The sequence below is a fragment of the Bos grunniens genome, chromosome 2, assembly GCF_055505025.1.
Source record: "Bos grunniens cultivar Pamir isolate PY7600 chromosome 2, Bosgru_T2T1.0, whole genome shotgun sequence".
In the NCBI taxonomy this organism is placed as follows: domain Eukaryota; kingdom Metazoa; phylum Chordata; class Mammalia; order Artiodactyla; family Bovidae; genus Bos; species Bos grunniens.
In genome coordinates this window covers 131,671,151-131,693,541 of record NC_141166.1, presented here as the reverse complement: position 1 = coordinate 131,693,541, position 22,391 = coordinate 131,671,151, and the positions used below count along the sequence as shown (strand labels likewise).

At 46.6% G+C, this 22,391-nt stretch overlaps 1 protein-coding gene across 8 annotated transcripts; it reads left to right on the top strand.

Moving 5' to 3' along the window:
• The first annotated feature begins 303 nt into the window (after positions 1–303).
• CYP27C1 (cytochrome P450 family 27 subfamily C member 1) lies at positions 304–22,040 on the top strand. Of its 8 annotated transcripts, none has more exons than XM_086372090.1 (9): positions 306–702; positions 6,747–6,864; positions 7,604–7,803; positions 9,078–9,287; positions 10,818–10,981; positions 14,717–14,883; positions 16,233–16,311; positions 16,817–17,020; positions 21,282–22,040. In XM_086372090.1, the coding sequence occupies exons 2-9, from the start codon at positions 6,806–6,808 to the stop codon at positions 21,396–21,398; spliced, it is 1,200 nt and encodes a 399-aa protein (XP_086228216.1). In that variant the 5' UTR covers positions 306–702; positions 6,747–6,805; the 3' UTR covers positions 21,399–22,040. The 8 variants fall into 8 exon arrangements, 7 of the variants coding, with proteins under 7 accessions (XP_086228235.1, XP_086228216.1, XP_086228206.1 ...); XM_086372080.1 differs by having other exon boundaries at positions 307–702; positions 7,684–7,803; XR_015153361.1 differs by having other exon boundaries at positions 308–702; positions 6,674–6,864; positions 15,157–16,311.
• The last annotated feature ends 351 nt before the right edge of the window (positions 22,041–22,391 follow it).

Below are 22,391 nucleotides of genomic sequence, written 5' to 3'. Positions count from 1 at the left end.
TAACTTGAAATCACAAAGAACAGGTTTTAAAATACAAAAGGAGCAAATTAGCTTTCTTTCGTCAATAGTAATTTTTAAGGAAGGAAATAATGTAAAAAATCTCAGTCGACTTCTTTTTTTGGCCATGCTTGGAAGTGGGATTGACCTTAAAACTTTGCGGTCTCAAGGAACGCTTAATTAATCGATGTGAAGAAAAAACAATAATCGCTTCATTTCTGTTGCAGTCTAATCACAGACCACCCCCTTTTCCCCAGCCTTAGGGGAGGGAGCGTTCAATAAAAGTCTGTGTAAACTGATGCCCGGGCCGTAGTACTTCGAAGGAGCGCTGCTCGAACAAGTTAAAACGGAGCAGAGAGTAACCTCAAAGAGCCGCCCTCGAAACAAAAAAACTGCTCAAACCGACCAACGCACGGGATCGCAATGGCTCTGCTGGCGCGGATCCTGAAAGCCCGTCCGAGCCCGGCGGCCGGGCGTAGCGGGCTTCTGGGCGGCTGGGACGCTGGGCAGCCCCGGCTGGCCAGCTCTGGGCTCTCGGCGAGGGCGCGGGCCGAGGACAAAGGAGCGGGGCGGCCAGGGGCGTCGCAGGCCGGGGGCCGGGCAGAGGGGCCCCGAAGCCTCGCCGCCATGCCAGGGCCCCGGACCCTCGCCAACCTGGTGGAGTTCTTTGGCAAGGACGGCTTCAGCCGCATCCACGAGATCCAGGTAGCGGCGCGCGGGGGCTCTCTCCGGCGGGAGGGCGCTGGGGACGGAGCGCCGGGAAGGAGACCCGGGAAAGACGCCAGCGAGGGAAGCCCGGGGAGCTCCGGAAAGAAACCCCGGGAGAGGATGCCGGGGAGGGAGCGCCGGGGAAGGGTCCCGGGAGAGGATCCCTGGAAGCGCGCCGGAGAGGGGACCTCGGGAGGGGGCATTGAGGAGGGACGTCCGAAGAGGAAACGCCGGGAAGGGTTCCCTGCGGGGCGCGCCGGGGAGGGGGCTCTGAGTGACCCGAGGAGGGGCGCCAGAGGGCAGGTCGAGGGCCGGGAGCGCCCGGGAGCCCTGGGCCCCGCGCGCCGTGCGCTCCGGCGGGCTCCGGCGCGCGGGCCTGCGGAGGAGAGGGGGAGCGGGCAGCCGCCGGGCCTTCCCCGACGGCCCCCGGGGAGGCCCAGAGGACCGTCTCTCCACGAGGTGGGCGAGGAGCCCGTGGGTCTTTTCGCGGCCGAGGACTGGTTGCATATGCTTTTAGTCCTCTTTGCTGGTGTTTTATAATTGAAAAACAAAATCCCCCAAAGAGCGGGGGTTCGGAGGCTCCGGGTTATGTAACCTCCAAGTGATAAGAAGACAGACGAAGGTTCCTGAATCTCGGCGTCAAGCCAGGGCTGGGCAGGGCCTTAGGAAGAACCCAACCGGTCCAACAACCCTGTCGGAGTGTAGGGGAGCCCGCTCATTCTACGGTGGCTCACGTTGACCCAGAGTTTTGCCCTTCCCATGCCCACCTCAAACTTTTAATTGCAAGGTGACCCTCACCTTTAAGGCCGGCAGATCCGGTCTCTCTCACTTGCCGGGCAGCTGCTGCCCACTCTGCCCCGTCGTTTTCTCAGGGCTGCCACTCCAGCACCGGCTGTCATTTCTGGGACCTCTTCCGAGAACACCCTCCGCCCCTACTACTCCCTTCCTTTTGTTCAAAGCTTACCGTTCAACCTTCAGAAACTTCTCAGAGGAAGATTTTGTAACCATCCACCTGGGTTTTGGTCATTCATCCATTCCCTCAACCATTAACCTACCAGATGGTGCCAGAGGCCAGGGCTACCTTTAGAGGACCAGAAATTTCATTGATAGAGAAAGACTGTGGACAAGAGGAGCAGTTGTAATTTGACTAAAATTCCAGTTGGCCCCCATCTTGCCATCTGCCACATGAGCCCTACACAATTTCTTCCCAGACATGTTTCTAGGGGTCAAAAATGATTTCCTCTCTTTTCCATGTGGAATCTGAACATAAGATATCAGGATGATAGTTTTCAAATATGGTAAAAACATTATTTATTATTTGTTGGCATGTTTAATACAGGTTGCTCTAGACTGGATAAGGTTCTCTTATAACCCTTTTGCGGTGCTCTCCAGATCACCGCTACTGCCGTTCTAAGGAGGAAGAGAATTATTCTGTTATCTCAACTCCAGTTTTCTTTCACTCGACTTGTAATCAGAATGCCAGCTATAGGATCCAGGTCTTTCACTTTACATGTGGCAAACACCCAAAGCCTTGGGTGAGTGACTTGGCCATGGTCACACAGCTAGTTAGTGGCAGAGCAGACAGTGATCAGGGTGCCTGGTGTGACAGAGTGGAAGGGTCCTGAGTTACATACCAGTGATCTGCAAACACCTGTGGAGTCTTCGCCAATCAGTTATTCTCTCTGGACTGTGGTTTCCTCCTCTGTGCAGACGTCTAACATTCGTCATCCATCTCATGGGTTATTGTGAGGGCTTTGTAAGCTGTAGTAATAACCAATACATAAGAAGAATGGACACTTCTAGAACTCTTTTCATGGTTGCCCAGGCACAGTTCTAAGTCCTCCCTGGGAGGTAATTTCTATTATTTCTCCATTTTGCAGATGAGGAAACTGAGGCACAGTGGAACCTCACTTCCCAAGGTCACCCATCTGTGACCCAAGATGCCAACTCCAGAGTTTGTGCTCCAGCTGGCTAAACAAACTGAGTCTGGCTGACTGTATCATTCCATGGCCCTCCACTGAAAGGGCCATAAACTTGGTTCCTTCATTTGGTTCTTTCTGCCCCTTGGTCAGTTGCTCCCTTGTCTGCTTGTGCCCATTCAGTAGCTGGATTTCCCTGATGAATGGCCCCTCTCCCAGTCCTTCCTGTAACAGCCATGCTATCAGACACCTGGAGAAACGCCCTTCTGGGGTCACCTGTTGGTTAGGCCGAGTGGTCCTTTGGCACCTGACACATCCCAGTTGAGTCTGAGTGTCTTCATCTCTAGGCAGCGGGACTTCAACCAGGCCTGTAAAGAAGCAAACAGCTTCCACTTGAGAGCAGAAGAGTGGAGAGATGACAGACTCTCTGGCCTGCCATTTGCATGGTTGAGAATTGGGGTGATAAGAAACGTTGGCAGATGCCAAAGAGAAATGCAGTCATTTCCGCCACGCTCAGCCCTGCCTTTGTCATACTGAGCCATGCTTGAGGGCACTTATCTTTCATCCTTTCTCCTTCTCTCCTTCCTTCCTTAGTTATTAACTGGACAGATTAACTCATTTACATCTATTGTGATTTCCTTTTTTGGTAACAACTTTGTTGAGATATAATTCACATGTCATACAGTTCTCTCACTTGAAGTATACAGCCATCACCACAAACAAATATAGAACATTTTCATAACCTTAAAAAGAAATCCTAAAGAATACAATATATATCCTTTAGCTATTACTCACCAACCCTCCATTTCCCCCAACCTTAAGCAACTACTGATGATTTACTTTCTATCTTTATAGATTAGCCTTTTCTGGACATTTCATATAAGTGGAATCATACAATATGTGGTCTTTTGTGTTTAGCTTCCTTCACTGAGCATCATGTTTTCAAGGCTCACCCATGTTGTAACATGTATCAGTACCTCATTCCTGTTTATGGATAAATAATATTCCACGTTTTGCTTATTCATTCATCAGCTGATGGACATTTGGATTGTTCCCACCTTTTGACTGTTATAAGTAATGCTGCTAGGAATATTCAGTGTAAGTTTTTGTGCAGACACATGTTTTCATTTCTTTGGGGTCTATTTCTTGGAGTGCAATTGCTGTGTCAAATAGTAACTCTGTATAGACTGTTCTTGGAGAAGGCAATGGCACCCCACTCCAGTACTCTTGCCTGGAAAATCCCATGAATGGAGGAGCCTGGTAGGCTGCAGTCCATGGAGTCACTAAGAGTCGGACACAACTGAGCGACTTCCCTTTCACTTTTCATTTTCATGCATTGGAGAAGGAAATGGCAACCCACTCCAGTGTTCTTGCCTGGAGAATCCCAGGAACGGGGGAGCCTGGTGGGCTGCTGTCTATGGTGTCACACAGAGTCAGACATGATTGAAGCGACTTAGCAGCAGCAGCAGCATAGACTGTTCTAAAGTAGCTGCAATGGCACCCCACTCCAGTACTCTTGCCTGGAAAATCCCATGGACAGAGGAGCCTGGTAGGCTGCTGTCTATGGGGTCGCACAGAGTCGGACACGACTGAAGTGACTTAGCAGCAGTACAAGAAGGTGTTGATTTCTCCACATTCTTGCTAATACTTATTATTACCTGTCCTTTGATTATAAGCATACAAGTGCATGCAAGGTGATATCTCATTGTGGTTTTGATTTACATGTCCCTAGCAACTAATGCAATGGCACCCCACTCCAGTACTCTTACCTGAAAATCCCATGGATGGAGGAGCCTGGTGGGCTGCAGTCCATGGGGTCGCTAAGAGTCGGACACGACTGAGCGACTTCACTTTCACTTTTCACCTTCATGCATTGGAGAAGGAAATGGCAACCCACTCCAGTGTTCTTGCCTGGAGAATCCCAGGGACGGGGGAGCCTGGTGGGCTGCCGTCTATGGGGTCGCACAGAGTCGGACACGATTGAAGCGACTTAGCAGCAGCAGCAGCAGTGACTAATGATGTTGAGCTTCTTCCATGTGATTATTAGACATTTTGAGACCTTCTTTAGAGAAGTGTCCATTCAAATAATTGCCCAGTTTCTTAATTGAATTATTTGTTTTCTTCTCTGTTGGGTTGTAATAGTTTCCTATACATTCTGACATAAATCTCTATCCATATGTACTTTGCAAATATTTTCCCCATTCTAGGGATTGTCTTTCACTTTCTTGATAGTGAAACACGTTTAAAAATTGAAGCACATGTACAAATTGTGAGATGTCCAAACATCTATTTTTTCTTTTGTTGCTCATGCATTTGGTATCATATCTTAAGACACTTTTGCCAAATCTTAGGCCATGAATGTTTATCCCTGTGTTTTCCTCTTAGAGTCTTGTGGGTTTGGCGCTGATGTTTTGGTCTTTGGTCCATTTTCAGGTAGTTTTTGAATGTGGTGTGAGACTAGCGTACACCTTAATTTTTGTTTGTCGCTATCCAATTTTCCCAGCATCGTATCTTAAAGAGTCTATTCTTCCCCATTTAATTGTCTTCACACCCTTGTTGAAAATCAGTTGACCATAGATATATGGGTTTATTTCTGAGCTGTCAATTATTCCAATGATTTAGACGTCCATCCTTAGGGCAGTATCACACTGTCTTCATTACTTTCATAGTAACCTTTGAAACAGGGAAATGTTAGGCCTTCAACTTTGCTTTTTTAAAAAAGATTGTGTTTGCTGTTCTGAGTGGCTGGACTTCTGATGGGCATTATGCTGAATTTATGAATCAGTTTGGGAGGTATTACCATCTTAATAATATTGTTTTTCTTTCCTTTAACATGGATTATCTTTCCATTTGTGTATGTTTTCTTTAATTTCTTTCAATGATTTTTGTAGTTTTCAGAGTGTAAGTTTTGCAATTCTTTTATTAACTGTGTTCCCAAATGTTTTATTCTTTATGATGTTATTGCAAATGGAATTGTTTTCTTAATTTTATTTTTGGGTTGTTCATTGCTAGTGTATGGAAATACAATTTTATTTTTGTATATTGATCTTATATTCTGTAAGCTTACTGAACATATTTATTAGTTCTGATTTTTTTTTTAGCAGGTATCTTAGAATTTTCTATATGTGAGATCATGGCATCTGTGAATAGTGATAGCTTTATTTTCCCCTTTCTAATCTGGGTGCCTTTTCTTTCATTTTCTTGCTGTAGATATTTTCACAGGTTCATTACACATTGCCCACAGGCAGCTTTCTTCGAGGGGGCAGGCTGGGTGGGCTGCTGAGGGCCTAAGGGAAAGGAGCCAGCAGAGGACGTTTGACTCAGAGGACATTTGACTCAGAGGACATTTAGACCCTGCAGTTAGTTCATCTACACCCCATTCCTCTTGTTGCTTCACACACTTAAGTTATTTTTAAATACACATCTTTAAAGAATTAAGAAAACTTCTGTGGATATGATTAATGATGTGAAAATATGTTTATCTCAGGAATATTTAACGTGGCCTTCTTTTTTTTAAATTAATTTTTACTGGAGTATAGACCCACTCCAGTGTTCTTGCCTGGAGAATCCCAGGGAGAGGGAAGCCTGATGGGCTGCCGTCTATGGGGTCGCACAGAGTTGGACATGACTGAGGCGACTTAGCAGCAGCAGCAGCAGAGTTGAGTTACAATGCTGTGTTACTTCCAAGTGGACAGCAAAGTGACTTAGTTAGACATATATTGTTATCCACTCTTTTTCAGATTCTTTTCCCTTGCAGGTCATTACAGAGAACTGAGTAGAGTTCCCTGTGCTATACAACAGGTCCTTATTAGGTATCTATTTTGTATTTAATAGTGTGTGTACATCAACCCCAATCTCCAGTTGTTCCCTCCCCACTCCTTTCCCCCTTGATAACCGCAAGTAAAGCAGCCACTCTGATCAGTTCTGTACGATGTAGAGCTTCCCTCTGCCCCAGTGTTCTGCCCCCCTGACACCTAGGAGTGTCTGTATTGAAGGTGTGTCATATCTGTGTATTTTTTTACTTTTGTGATTTCTCCTTGGTATTGCAGCAGAAGCACACACGGGAATATGGAAAAATCTTCAAGTCTCACTTTGGTCCTCAGTTTGTAGTATCTGTTGCAGACCGAGACCTGGTGGCTCAGGTGCTCCGCGCGGAGGGGGCTTCGCCCCAGAGAGCCAACATGGGGTCCTGGCAGGAGTATCGAGACTTGCGGGGCAGATCCACTGGCCTTATCTCTGCGTGAGTATGTGGAGCCAGGCTGAGCCTCAGCAGGAGCAGGCAGCCCAGGGAGACTCCCTCCCTGAATTACTGGGCTCCTAAAACCAGCTATTAATAAAGCACAGAACTCCCAGGGGGACTGTCTCAAAAGAGCCTCTTGTGTGGTCTCCTGAAATCTCCTGAAATCCTCTGGGAAGAAACTTGATGGCGGGGACAGGTGGGAGGTCCCACTGACCAAGTGATGGAGAGAAACTGTTTCTCAGGCGACACTTCGTGGCTTTAGGTGTCCACGTGATGACCACCAAGGTGGCTGAAGCTCACAGAGCCCACCTGTGGACCGGGGTGAGGGTGGTGAGCTCTTGTGGTGAACTCCAGGATGGTCTCGGAATGTCAGCACTGATTGCTTTGTGAGATTCCTGTCTCATAACCGCTTTGGTTATTATTTTGTTTTTATACACCTTTGTGTCTTCCGAGAGTTAATCAACACAGCCTCAAGCAGGGAGGAGAGCACAGTGCATCCCCCGATCCCCTGGCCCAGTTCCCATCAGTTCAGAGATTCTGTTCTTGCCTGTTTGTCCTTATACATGAGCTGGGGAGTGACACCATCACTCCCCTCTCTTTGCCGTGTCTATCCTATTGCCATTCCATTTGGATTGGCAGATCTTGTTGACTATTGCTAGGAAATTTTTGCAGAGATATTCTGAATTCCTTCCCAGAATATTGATATAAGTAAGATTATTTGAAATTCACTTTATTCTAGGGAGGGTGAACAGTGGCTCAAGATGAGAAGTGTGTTGAGACAAAGAATTCTGAAACCGAAAGATGTGGCCATTTTTGCAGGAGAAATCAACCAAGTTATTGCTGATTTAATTAAAAGAATCTACTTCCTCAAGAGCCAGGCAGAAGATGGAGATACAGTGACCAACATCAATGACCTTTTCTTCAAATACTCAATGGAAGGTGAAGTGAAGTCAGATGGTGGGAAAGATGAAAGAATGAACGTTTGCCAAAATGTTTGTTATCATTGAGCATTTCCTGCGTCCCAAACTGTGCTAAGCCCCATATGTATGTATGTGTAATCCTCACAGTGCTAACGGAACCAGAGTGACCACCACTGTTTTACAAATGGGGAAACTGAAAAACTACTGTCCATTTTTAATGGCAGAAACTTTGTTTCAAATTCAGGCCTCTCTAACTCAAGAACCTCGCTCCTAATTACTCCACATTTTGTTTTAGCACAATTTAAAAAGCAACAGAGGGACTTCCCTGGTGGCCCAGCGGGTAAGACTCTGCACTCCTAATGCAGGGAGCCCCTGTTTGATCCCCGGGCGGCGTATTAGATCCCACATGCTGCAACTAAGACCCGGCACTGCCAAGTTTAAAAGACGCAGCAGAAATTGAGAGGGTGTGTACTGCAGTCATTCTAGCTTTTAAAACCCTTGTTAGATGGGTAGTACATTCCCGTGGTTCAAAAACCAAATCCAAAAGGTACTCATGGAAAAGTTTCCTTCTCTCCTGACCCAGCTAGGTTACCAGTTTCTTCAGGGAATATTTTACACATGTACGAAGAAATACACGTGAGCCTTGTTTTTACTTAAAAAAAAAGGTAGCATACCAAACATTTTTTCTGAACCTGAGTTTTTTGAGAATTCTATTAGATTCCCCACTTTAACTATTTATTCACAGGCTGAGGATTGAACCCATGTCCCTTGCAGTGAGAGTGCAGAGCCTTACCCGCTGGACAACCAAGGAAGTCCAGGTTTCCCATTAAAAAAAAAATTAGTTTAGCTTGCTTCAAATTTAGTTTTTAAGTTAACTTTTTAAAGTTCTGGCATTAATGTTCTCTAAAAACAGTCATAAAATCAAGAGAAGTGAGTTGTAAATACACTGAGAAATCCTGCTCTTCCCTGATTCTTTGGCAGCCCTTTCCTCTGCCCCCTTAGCTCTTGGGTCTGGGGCTCCCTGATGTGTGGCCAGGAAGAGCCACCTTTTAACTCCCCAAACTCGAGCAATTGGCTGAAAGGTTGGGAATTTTGCGTCGTGGGTCTTGAACAGACTGTTGACCTGAGGGCATGGTGAGGCCGAGGGTCAGTCATCACCGAACGCACAACGTCCTGAGGATCAGAATCTGATAGAGGAAAACCTCGGGGGTAGCTACTTTTATGGGCAGGTATCTCATGTTGATTCTGTGGCTAATCCGGAAGGAGAAAAGCTGTAACCTCTCCCCTGTGCAGGAGTGGCCACCATTCTTTATGAGAGTCGCCTGGGCTGCCTGGGGAACAGCATCCCGCAGTTGACCGCGGACTACATCGAGGCCCTGGCGCTCATGTTCTGCACGTTCAAGACCTCCATGTATGCCGGCGCCATCCCTAGGTGGCTCCGCCTGCTCATCCCCAAACCCTGGCAGGAATTCTGCAGGTCCTGGGATGGACTCTTCGAATTCAGTAAGAGAAGAGTGGGGGCACCTGCTGTGGAGCCGGGTGGGCCTGACTTCCCCGCTGCTTGTGTGTCTCACACTCACACAGACAGTGGGATCACTGCAGGGGATGCCCTGGTGAAGTTATGTGCTGTTTGGACTCGAGAACTCTTAGCCTGGTTTTCTGAAGGAGCAAAAAGCACGTGGGGTGTGACCACAAGTAATGTGATTGATTTCTCATTTTTAAACTCTTTTAATTTTAACCAACATGCTTGCAGGGATAGGTGCAAGTAAGTGTTGTCTATGGGAGATGATGTCTTTAGTCCAATCATTCTGTCATTGCTTCAATCATTGAAACATTCTCAATGGAGGCTTTTTTGGACAAATTCATTTGTTGCTTACTGGGTGAAAACAAGCTGGGAGAAACCATTTTGCTCCAACCCAAGTTGAGATGAACAAAGTAAGATTAGTTTTCCAATATGGTTAAAAATTTTAGTATAAAAGAATTTTCAAAGTGAGAGATTTCCAAGATGTCTAGAACTATGTTTTTAGAACAATATTAACATTGAAAGAAGTGTCTTAAAAAAAAAAAAAAAAAAGAAAGAAAGAAGTGTCTTAGAGGTCAGCATTCATTTGATTTCTCTTTTTTTTTTTTGTGGCCAAACTGTGCTGCTTGTAGGGATCTTAGTTCCCTGACCAGGGATCGAACTTCATCCCCTTCAGTGAAAGCTTGGAGTCCTAACCATTGGACTACTAGGGAATTCCCTCATTTGCGTATATGAGTTCTGATATATATAATATTCTAGCATCTTTCTGCAGTAATTTGGCCCTTTCCCTCATTCATTCTCCCTTCTGGAAACACAGTGGGAAAAAAGGATCTATATTCTTGTTACTTCACAGCTTTTTTGGCTATTACAGTAGAAAAACGAACATTTGCAAATACTTTATAGATTATTTTACAAAAAGAAGAGATGTTTATCTTTCTTTCTTCAGAGTATATGTAAGTACCTTGTTGGGTTTATTCAACAATTCATGAACCCAGTAGCATCCCACCTTGCAAATAGAAGGCAGTTCCCAACCATTATTCATTTATACAAACAAGCATATGGATGAAGTTCCAAGGTTGGCAGTAAACCAATGGGGGCTGTCTAGCCTCTGAACCTGTCAAAAATTGAGAGAAGTTATTGGAGGGATGAAGAGGGAATTGAGACTGAAGGGGAGATTCTTTTTTTTTTTTTTGTACTGGAGTATTCAGGTGGACAGCAAAGGCACTCAGCCACGCACATAGCATAAATCCATTCTGCCCAAGCCCCGCTCCCTTCCAGGCTGCCGCATGGCATCGAGCTGCGTTCCATGTGCTATACAAGAAGTCCTTGTTGGCTGTCCACGTCAAATATAGCACTGTGTACGTGTCCATCCCCTAGCCTCCCATCTTGTCCTAGTCGCCCTCCCCCACTGGAAGTTCCATGAGTCTGTTTTGTAAATAAGTTCATTTGTATCACTTGAAGAGGTGATTCTTAACCAAACTTCTTCCAACAGAAACACTGTTTTCAAACAGGCCAAATTCACATTGACAACAAGCTGAGGGACATACGGTGCCAGATGGAAAGAGGGGAGAGAGTGCGAGGAGGGCTGCTCACCTACCTCTTCCTCAGCCAGGAACTGACACTGGAGGAAATCTACGCCAACATGACCGAGATGCTGCTGGCCGGTGTAGACACGGTGAGCTCTCACGAGTCCTTCTTTCTCAACAGACACACAATGGTTAGAGTCTAGGACCTTTCTAAGAAATCCGACGGAAATCCGACGGATGGCGGATACTTCAAAAGGACTGTGCGTGTTTGTACTAGCTGAGCGTCTGCTTCGCTGCTGCACATCTCCAGAAGAAAACTCCACTTTTTCTCTTTTTAAAAATATGTGTAAAATGTAAAACTAAGGTGCACAGTGAATTCTGTAAAGAACATAACCAAGTTCCACAATCATGCACACAAAGTAACAATTTAAAAAAATATTTTATGACTTTTTTACTGGAGTATAGCTGCTTTCCAATGTTGTGTTAGTCTCTGCTGTACATCAAAGTGAATCAGCCACATGTAGAGGTGTATCCCCTCTTCCTTGGGCTGCCTTCCCATTTAGGTCACCATCGAGCATTAACTAGAGTTCCTGTGCTAAATAACACGCTTTAAAGTTTAAAATCCTGATTTGCAAACGTTTCTCCATTGTTTCATAATATCAGAAATGCAGAGAGCACAGACATGAAAAGCCCTCTTATTTATCACCTAAAATATTCTGGGTTATGGAAAACTCCCCAGTTCATTTGATAAGGCCAGCATAACTTCAAAACCTGCTAAAGGAAGCGTAAGGAAAGAAATGTTTAATAAGCACTTTGCTTTAATATGTGTGTGTATCAGTTTAAAATAAAATCTGAATGAATAGATTCAATCAGTGTAGCAGATGGATAATATACTATGACCAAGGAGAGCTCAATATCAGAATGAAACAAAGCACTGACCACTGATTTGGAGGAAATTCTGTACCCTATTGCTAAGTGAAAAATGAAGGTGCAGAAAAGTGAGTATCCTGTGTTCACGTTAGTAAAACCAGCTTTGCCCCCGCCGCCGTCCACGTGCAGGCGCACCTCTGAGCGGTTGCTGGGCATGGGGGAAGTGTGGGACCTGCACACCGGATGGTCCACGCGCAGGCGCACCTCTGAGCGGTTGCCGGGCATGGGGGAAGTGTGGGACCCGCACACTGGATGGTTACCGCGGGCTCCCTGACTGGGGCGAGGGTGCTACAGGGATGCTGAGAAAGATAGTGGTGAAATAGGAAAAAGGAGGGCCAGGCTTTCAGTAATGTGGAGGAAGTCAGTTGCGTGAAATAATTAAGATTAAGTAGTAAATGTGGTGATTGTGCGTGTCTGTAAGTATCCTTTTGTTCTCACAGGATCTTCTGAAGTAGGTGTTATTGTCCTCGATTAACGGGTGGAAAGATGAAACAGCAAAGATTACCTCAAGGTTTTTCCTTCACACGAGTGCTTCCTGGACTTGAGGAAAGCATGAATCTCCCTTTTAGAGGGAGAAGAAAACCTATGGTTGACATTTTTAGTGACATGATGTCACTTAAGTAAAAGCAGAAAAACTTCACATAAATTCATTACTCTTTAGATCATCTTCAACAATAAAACAAAATGTATGTATATGAAATGCAAACTAATCAATGCACTCAGTTCCAGCAATGAAAATTCTAATTAATGGTGTGAATGTGACTTCGTGTGGCTTTGAGTGGGGAACCAGTGTTGGAATGCACAGCCCAGCCCTAAGCTGATTCAGATGTGTGGTACTCTTGCCCCCTAGTGGTAACTAAGAGTATCACCACGTGATGGAGGTGGGGGTGCAGAAAGGACCCATTCCTACCTGAAGGAACCTTCAGGAGACAAAAGCTTGCAACGTTATGCTCATTTAAAAAAAAAATGTTATTTTAAAAAGCCAACTTTGTTGAGCATAATTTGTGCACAACCAACTATGTCCATTTAAGTGGTACAATTCAGTACAGATTGTTGACAGATACAGTATAAATACAAATGCTATCATTTTTTAAACCAACACCACAATCAACATCCTGGACATTTTTATCATCTCTGCAAGTTCCTCACCCTCATTTCAGTCCATCCCTCCCATACCCCCGCCCCTGGCAATAGCAGCCACTGTACATAAGTTTGCATTTTTCTAGAAATTTATATAAATGGAATCATATGGTGTGTATTTTGTGTCTGGCTTCCTTCACGCAGTGAAATGATTTTTGAGATTCATGCATGTTGTTGCTTATAAAGATATTTATTCTTTTTTTTTTATTATTGAATAGTTGGCATCACTGATTCAATGGCCCTGAGTTTGCGCAAGCTCCAGGAGATGGTGAGGGACAGGGACGCTAGCATGCTGCAGTCCATGGGCTTGCAGAGTCGGATACGACTGAGTGACTGAACAACAACAATTACTGAATAGTATTCCATTGTATGAAGAAGGCAATGGCACCCCACTCCAGTACCCTTGCCTGGAAAATCCCATGGACGGAGGAGCCTGGTGGGCTGCAGTCCATGGGGTCGCTACGAGTCGGACATGACTGAGCGACTTCACTTTCACTTTTCACTTTCATGCATTGGAGAAGGAAATGGCAACCCACTCCAGTGTTCTTGCCTGGAGAATCCCAGGGATGGGAGACCCTGGTGGGCTGCTGTCTATGGGGTCACACAGAGTCAGACACGACTGAAGCGACTTAGCAGCAGCAGCAGCATTCCATTGTATGGCTATACCACATGTGGTTTTTCCATGAAACTGATTTTAATAGAAATTTTCTGTTCTCTTGATCGGAAGCATCTAATTTATTTCCTTAACCATTTACAGGAGGAACTTGCATATTATATTATGTATTACAGTAGAGCTGTCCTATAAACACTTACGGACTATATCCTCTAAAAGTCCGTAATATCTATCGGAGGGAAATAATGTCAATGACTTACTTAAGTTAGTCTTTTTAGTTGAAAGGAAGGGCTCTTTACTGTGGAATGTCCTTGTTTACAAGCAAGTGAAATATAGTCACATAGATAATAGTATTGATTTTAGTGAAAATCTTGGAACCTAGGATATAGAATAGAATTATTCTCAATAACCAGAAATTCCATCTTCAATCTAAGAAGTGGTAGAAACAGTGATACTGCTTCGTGCAAATGCCGTCCAATCCGCATATGGTAGTTTGCTTGATAAGCACACGGGAACAATGAATGGACCATTAATAGACCCATGGCTGCCCCCTCTCCACCCTTACTCCCTGACTCCCACATCTCCTCATCTGATTAGGGCAACCAGAGCAGGCCTGGCCCAGCCACGGGCCTGCGGCATGCTGTTCTCAGCTTGATGGGCAGCCTCAAGCCCTTCTTAGCAAAACCCAAGTGACCCTTGTAAAGAAAGTTGCAGAAAGTTCTAGGCACAACCTCCAGGCTTGACCAGCATTCCTATGGGCCCACAGACTCCAGGCAAGAGGAGGCGAGTTGCTCTTCAATGATTTTCTAAGATTACTTTTTATTTTTGGCCACGTCATGTCGCTTGCAGGATCTTAGTTCCCTGGCCAGGGATTGAACCCAGGCCCTCGGCAGGAAAAGCACTGAGACCTAACTGGGCTGCTGCGGAATTCCCGCTCTTCAGTGATTTTTAAAAAGTTCTAAAATAATGTTTCCTGTAGCTCATTATTGAAAAAAACACTTGGATCCCATAGCTGACACTACTTTCCCAAGATACCTGGAGGAGTTAGGGGGATCGTCTCCTGTTTGGGTAACACATACAACGCCCTGACAGAGTTTCACCTGCACTTATTCTTTTGTGACCTCATGCCCAGTGCTTCCTGCTGCGGAAATCCTTGGCTTCATTCAAGACACGTGCCCCTGTCTGCCGGTTTCTTTCTTAGACATCGTTCACGTTGTCCTGGGCAGTGTATCTCCTCGCAAGGCACCCAGAAGTGCAGCAGGCCCTGTACCAGGAGATCGTGAGGAATCTGGGCGAAAGGCACGTTCCCACGGCCGCAGACGTCCCCAAAGTCCCACTGGTCCGAGCTCTGCTTAAGGAAACCTTGAGGTAAAAGGCTCACCAAAATTTATGTCAAAAACCATGTCCATTACATCTGATTCTTCATCATGATGATTGTGGCTTTGACTTAAAAACTGGGTCCTAAACCAATACTCCAGTGACCCTTGGTGGCTGAAATGTTTAGGAAGGAGGAACTCATGACCATTTTATTTCCTCTCTGCTCTCTTCAGAGCAGGAGAAATGTGTTCTGTTTTAGAGTTGGAAATATTCATTTCTTCATTAAGACCTTCATTACTCTTTTTTTGTGGCCATACCACATAGGATGTGGGGTGGAGTTCCTCCGCCAGGAACCGAACGTGTGCCCTGCGTTGGGTGTGGGAAACGTTATCACTGGACTACAAGGAGAGTGCCCTTGAAGATCTTAAGAGCCTCGCTCAAACTTTGCACTCACTCTGGACATCCGCTTCACCAGCCGTTTCCCAGTGTGCTCCTTGAAGGATAAAGCAGAACCAGAGTGATCGTCAGGAGGATGTACTGGGGTGTTTGGCCAGTTACCACGTGTGTTTCCAAGATCCTGTGGTCTTGTGTAAACCTCTGAGTTGGGCTGGAGACGCCAAGTAGTGAGGCTCCTCTGCTCCCTGACGGGGCTTTACCGACACGGGGAAGGCCAGAGCGTGAGGGATATAAGTGATGTTGGGCAGCCTTGGGTGGGAGGAGGTGGGATTAGGTAACCAGTGAAGGTTCTTCCTCCTGTGAGGGTCAGGATCCTGACTTCCTCTATGGAGGGAATGCCATGACAAGGAACAAGGGTTATTCACAAAATACTCACTAAAATAATTCTCGTAAACCTGACTTGATAATGATGTTTCAAGTCATATTTGCATCCTCAATCTTCAGCATGCGATTTAATCTTAAAAAAAAAAAAAGCCAGTTGTGTGTTAACTGGTATTTGTCAATTAAAATTATATTCAGAGTTTTCGTAGGTCACCTCTCAGAGAGTCTGAAAATTAAAGTATAGTTCTCAGAATTTATTTCCTGGAACCCTGAGTCCTAAGAACTATTCCTTGATAAAGAGTTCCCATGCATGCATGTATTTCAGAAATTCAGAATTATTCCTCTTGGGAGCATAATAACACACTGAAAGCTTTTCTTTGTGTTTTGTAATCTTTCTTGACTGTGAGACCTTTTAAAAAATTTTTATTTTTAACTGGAGGATAATTGCTTTACAATGTTGTGTGAGGCTTTTTTGAGTCCTTCTGAGGACCACAAAGGTTCTTGCAAGATTTTCCCATTTAATTTTTAGAAAATGAAAATGGCATTGTATCCAGACTTTTATATGTTTGATAAACTATTCTGAAAGTCTCCGCTCCTTTCTGGCCTCCGTTGGCTCTCTCCAGGCTGTTTCCAGTGCTGCCGGGGAACGGCCGGGTCACCCAAGAGGACCTGATTGTTGGCGGGTATCTGATTCCCAGAGGCGTGAGTCTGGTGGGCACAGTGGGGCTGGCTGAGCTGGGGAGGCTGGATTGGGAATTTGCTTCCACGTTTAGGATGTCCTTGTTCCTGTGTGAATTTCTGTAGATTTCCTTTTCTTCTACATGTGTTTTTAGGATGAAGATGGGGCTTTAGGAGCAAGGAGAGGTTTACTGTGTGATATTGCTCTGGCAAAAACAAAGTCAGATAATTCTGTAGCTCATATGACCATTCCACCCTCCCTCCCCTGGAGGCTCCGTGAAAGCAGAAGGTCCCTCAGGGGGAGTTTCTGAAGGACTTGAATTGCCTTCTCTGCGGCATTGAGGTTCATTCAGGGTGGGGTATGCTTTGAAGGGGGACCTACCATCCTGGGTCTGCACGGCCTCTTGGGCCCTTACATGGCTTGTCCCAGCCCAGAGCACCTCTGGAGGGTCCGCCCAGCCAGGGCTATGGCCTCTGCTCTGCTTTCCCTGGATTCCATTCTTTATTCCTTTTCTTATGGTTTGCACAGACCCAGCTGGCCCTCTGCCACTATGCCACATCCTATGAGGATGAGAACTTCCCTCGGGCCAAGGAGTTCCGGCCTGAGCGCTGGCTGCGGCAAGGAAACCTGCGCAGGGTTGACAATTTCGGGTCCATCCCCTTCGGCTACGGGGCTCGAAGCTGCATCGGGCGGAGGATTGCAGAGCTGGAGATCCACCTGCTCGTGATCCAGGTAAGCCTTAGGGGCTAAGTGGCCTGTGGGCTTGGTCTAGGTGACTGGGCTCAGCTGGATCAAGACCTAGATGGAAAAAAGGGAAAAAGAATTTTGAAAACTTTACGAGCTTCCTATTAAATCTTGTTTATGTGTTAAAATGCCTCCTCCTCCCCTGCAGGAGCCATCTCTGGTCACATGGCCACCTGCCTTGTCTTTGCTTCTTTCCTCCTTGGAGTCATGTGGGCAGAACTGGGAGGGGTGTATGTGGGCGGGGATGGGAAGCTCCCAGGGGAGCTCTGCAGATGGGTGTGTGGGAGGTGTTCAGGAGTGGCCCTCAAACACCATGGGTCACCCTGTCACCAGGAGCTCCCGGCCACAGAGAGAGTCACTTAGTGAGTCTGGGGTGGGTTCCAGGTGATTCTGAGGGCAGTGTCCGTGGGCTGCACTCTGTCTAAGAAAATGCACGTGCTGGGCGTGGGGGCAGCTCCACCCACCCCTGTGGATGCTGTTCAAGTCCCGGCCTCCCAGGCTCCTCCCTTCCGAGCTTGTCAGTCTTGTCACTGTCACTGGGGAGGATGTCACGCTTGCCCCCCGAGGCCCCTTCATCACCTCGTTTTATGTGAATCAGCCTTTTACACAGGGAGGTGGTTCTCCAGCTTGTTTGGGTTTCAAAACCTCAGGCAGGCTTGGTGTTGGTGAGAGAAAACCTTACACTTGAATCTCTAAGTGTGCAAGTGTTTACTTTTGTGCTTGTACAGAATCCAAGTTCAGGCTGCGGCCGGAAGTAAACAATGACTGAAGGAAATTTTATAAGAGAAAACCTGTAGTAGAGAAAACTCTACCCATTATCCTTTCCCACAGATTTGGGAAGCCTGCCACGGAAAACCTTGGCCCAAGGTTCCGGAGCTACTGTCGTTGACCCCAGGCTTTGGAAGCGTGAGGGGATGGCCTGGGGACCCATCTCCCCCTTTCACTGATAAGAAAGCTGAGTCTCAGCTTTCAGTGGAGTTGGAGCCACTTGCCACCGTTGTGGCGTGGCAGGTGTGGGGCACTGGGCAGGTGTCCTGCCTCCCACCTACACTTCCCCATGTGTCACTGAGGTGCTTCCTGCAGGCTGTTGGAGCCCAGGGCAGAACATGCAGGGACTGGGACCTTTGCAGATGATGGCATCAGAGAGCATAAGGGATGGGGAAGCCTGGCCAGCCTGGTGGGGATTCTGGGTGGTTGGCATGGGGAGGCAGGCTTGGGGGAGGTGAGGGGCCACTGCCAGGGGAGGCTGGTGTGGAAGGGGTGGCTGGACCGTCGTGCGGTCATCCCGTCTCTATGGGCATGCCAGTGGCTGCAGCTCAGCAGGGCCGAGTTGTGTCTCTTCCCGCCATGAGCCCCACAGACACTATCCAGGCTCAGTCGTGGACAAAGTGGAGACAGGTCCGTGCAGAGGGGATGGTGGCTTCAGGCAAACGGACTCCAGTCCCACTTCTGCCAGTCTGTGGTTCCGACACCCTGGGCAGGCCGCTCCGCAACTCTCTGAGCCTGTTCCTCATCCACAAAGCGGGCCAGATACCTGCCTCTTGGGTGTGTGAGGGGTGAAAGTGGTCTGTGCACAGAGTCTGGGTGGCAGCCTTTGGGGTTTGCACGCCTGTTCTCGGTGTCTGCTCCCAGGGACTGGGAAGGCCCTGGCTCCCTGAGTGATGCTGTGGGCTCCACGGGCACATCTCTGACAGGCAGAGTTCATTGCTTGCTGAGAGCCATTCAGACAGCTGGCAGGGAGCTCACTGCCTCCTGGCTCTGATGGCCTGGACAGTTACAGGGGATGCCAAGGACAAGAGTCAGCTGAGGGCCCAGATGGGTGGACTGGGAGAGGATCAGAAACGGCGTGTTTGGTGGTGGGGACAGGGGTTTTATTTGTTTCTGTTAACATACTCGTGTACCTGATGAAGTTCTTGCTTCAAGAGTTCTCATTTCTACTGCAAGTGTAGAGAGGGAAAATCATTATTTGTTATTTCCAAGAGAGAAAAAGAAAAAGGAAAGGCACAGATAAACAGCACTAGGAATGAGAAAAAAGGCATAGCTGCAAATGCCGTGGAGGATTATTTTTAAATCAAGAAAAGACTGCAAACAGCTATTTTTCTTTTTTTACAGAAATGCCCTGTCACCAAACCAAGTATGTTCAGGAATGCAAGAATGGCCCACCTCAGGATAGAGTTTATCACAGTGGGAGAAATTAACGGACAAAATTTTATGACCATCTCCCAAAATAACTGATAAAATTCAATACCCATTCATGAAGAAAATCTCTTAGCACAACAACAGTGGAAGGGCTTTCCTTCAGCAAATAAATAGTGTCTATCCCAACAGAACAGAGACTGTGCCTGTGGCCTATGGGAAGGCATGGATTGGTTTTAATGCTGCAATAATAACATGTTTTCTTGAAATCAGGAACAAGACATTCATATCGCACAGGGAATGTTTGGAAGATACACCTCTGCTCCTTGGGAGGCGGAGTCTTGAAGTGGAACGAGGGCCTTGTTTTTTGTTTTTATGCCTCCTGCATAGTTTTACTTTTTCAGTGAGCATGTACTGCCATTCAGAAAGGCAGAAAATCCATGTGGGATGTTGGCCTTAGAGTGAGAAGTGCGTGTGCGTCCTCCCACTGCCACAGGGGGCTGTGCCAGCAGTTCTATAAGGTCAGAACAAAGAGTCAGAGATCCGATGTTGAGGTGACGGCCTCTTGATGCCAGAGCATTCTAGATCTGCCTGAACGCGGGTCATTGCGCTTGGCTCTCTAACGATGACAAGGGGTAGTTCGGTCTGTGTCTTCACTGCAGCCCCGCTCCCTGCCTGACCCCCGCCCAGCTCACCTGAAGGACCCATCAGTGCACACTGTTGCTTTGCCTGGGAGACGAGGCTGGAGAGTCGGGGTGGAGTGGGTTGGGGCGCCCACATCCCACATGGTGATACAGGTTCTCCAGCGCCTATGCTCTGTTAGGTGGTTGGAGTGGGGGAGGGAACAGTGGCTGTCTGCCCCTTGCACGGTCCGCACGGGCTTGTGAGCCAGGCCCTGCCTCCCCTCCAGGGACCAGTGCAGTTCTGACAGAGGTCGGTAGAGGAGGTTGCCTTTTTTTCCTCTAAGCTTAGAGGTGATTTTGAAAATCAGGCCATGGCCAATTGATGGGGACATTAGTGCTTGAGGCTGATGGGTCCTTAGGTGCTCTTTAAAGCTGGTCGTTTAGATACTTTGCAGTTTCACCCTGAGAGAGAGGACTACTTCTGCTTTGGAACCATAGAAGTGAGAAATGGAATCAAAGGTGCAAATGAAGAATATTTAAATTAAGGACAGTAATGGGTGAAGTCTGGATGCTCTGCCTCCTCCTGACAGCTGTGTGTGTCCCACCACTGAGGTGGCTGCAGATTCTAAACCTTGGAATTTCACTTTGTTCTTTTCTCCTTCCTTTCTCCTTTGATTCCTTCTCTTTCTAGACCTACAGTGGAACCAATAGAGTTAGAATTTTGAACTGGCTAATAAAATATAAGTTATTTGAACATTTTGTTACCAAGCAAAGTTCATGTGCCCAACACACTGAGGCCAAACCAACCAAAACATCAGACTTTGGAGCAGTAAAAGGTTTATTACAGAGTCAAGCAGGAAGAATGGGTGGCTTGTGCTCAAAACCCTTGATCTAGTCAATGGTTTGGGGGGAGAAACTTTTCTAGGCAAAATTTGGGGTGCGGCTGCAGGGTGCATGACTTTCTTCTGGTTGGTTGATGGTAAGTTTGACAGGGCGGTGCTCCAGGAATCTTGTGTTCAGCGTGACTTTACCCTTTTCCACCTAGGTGGGGTCCTTAGTTCTGCAGAAGAGCTCTAGTACACTGTTATGTGTATCCCTTGAGGAGGAATCCGGACTCTGACTGCCGTCCCCTTGGTTCTGCATCCCCTCCCTTCACTAATTAGTAACTGGGTGATTCCCTCTTTGGAACTCAGGGAAGGTCAAGGAGGCCTAATGAAGCCTATTTCTTTCAAACAAGAAATGCGGGACATGAAGGCTTTTGTGCCCAGGAACCCCACAAAATCCTACTCAGTTTCAGTTCTGCCTGCATATCTGTTCCATGGACCTCCCAGTAAGTCACTGGATGTGCCGGACTCCCGATCAGGACATGACGCTGTTTCTCACATCTCTTGTTCCCTTGGTTTCCTGCAGCTGGAGCTATGATGAGAGTGCAGGTGCTGCAGAGTTTCTGCTATCCCAATTTTAAAACCCTTCTCTCTTTCTCGTTTTAGCTGCTTCAGCATTTTGAGATCAAAACATCTCCTTGGACTAAAACTGTTCATGCAAAAACCCATGGGCTTCTGATGCCAGGGGAGCCCATCCACGTGCGTTTTGTTAACAGAAAGTGAGCCTGGCGTTTTTCACCCAGCCACCAGACCGACACACAGCAGGTGTCTGTGGGCCATGGATGACGGCAGGGGAGGAAAGAATTTCTTCTCAGGCGATCTTGGTCGTAGACTGGCCTCCTTGGTCCTGGGAAACTTTGAAATCTTTTTGCAAAGTAATGTGAGAAGATTGCTTTTGCATTCCAGAGTTGCTTTTTTTTGGTTTGTTTTTGAGTAACAGCTGTTGAGAAGCCAGTGGCACTGAATTCTCAGGCCTCATATGGTGTCTTGCCCTTGGACTCTCCTCTGCATTTGGGCCAAGAAGTGTTGGTATACTTACAGATTCAGTGCTTGAACATACCTTCTCTGATACTGCATCAGGACTGCATCTTAGGACAGAATTCCAACTTCTTATCTTGAAGAGGAAACATTAGAGGCTTCTGTAGAACAGACCTGTGGTTGCCAAGGAGGGTGGGTGAGGGAGAGAAAGATTGGGAATGTAGAATTAGCTGTATAGTACAGGAAACTGTATTCAGTATCCTGGGATAAGCCATAATGTAAAGGAATATGAAAAAGAATGTACATATATGTATAACTGAATCACTTGCTGTACAGCAGAACTTAACATTGTAAATCAACTGTAATAAAATAAATTTTAAAAAAGAATGCTTCTGTAATACCATAATTTTGGGAAGTGACTCATATGGGGAATTGAGCCCACATGCCAGGACTTGAACACAGCCTAAATCTGACTGGAACTTGAACCAGTGGTCTTTTAATTAGAATCACTTACCTGGGGTCTGGACTTACTGAGGCTCAGGTTCTTTGTGTCTCAGTGCAGAAAGAATTCAATGAGAGACATATTAATAGGTAAGAGGTGGGTTTGTTTAGAGAGATGCACATTGCATAGACAGCATGCAGCCTATCTCAGCAGGCAAGAGTGGCCTGGGGAGAAATACACTCCCTGTTCTCCTCCTGGCCAGAGTCTAAATCTCCTGCCTAGGGTTCAGGATGGGG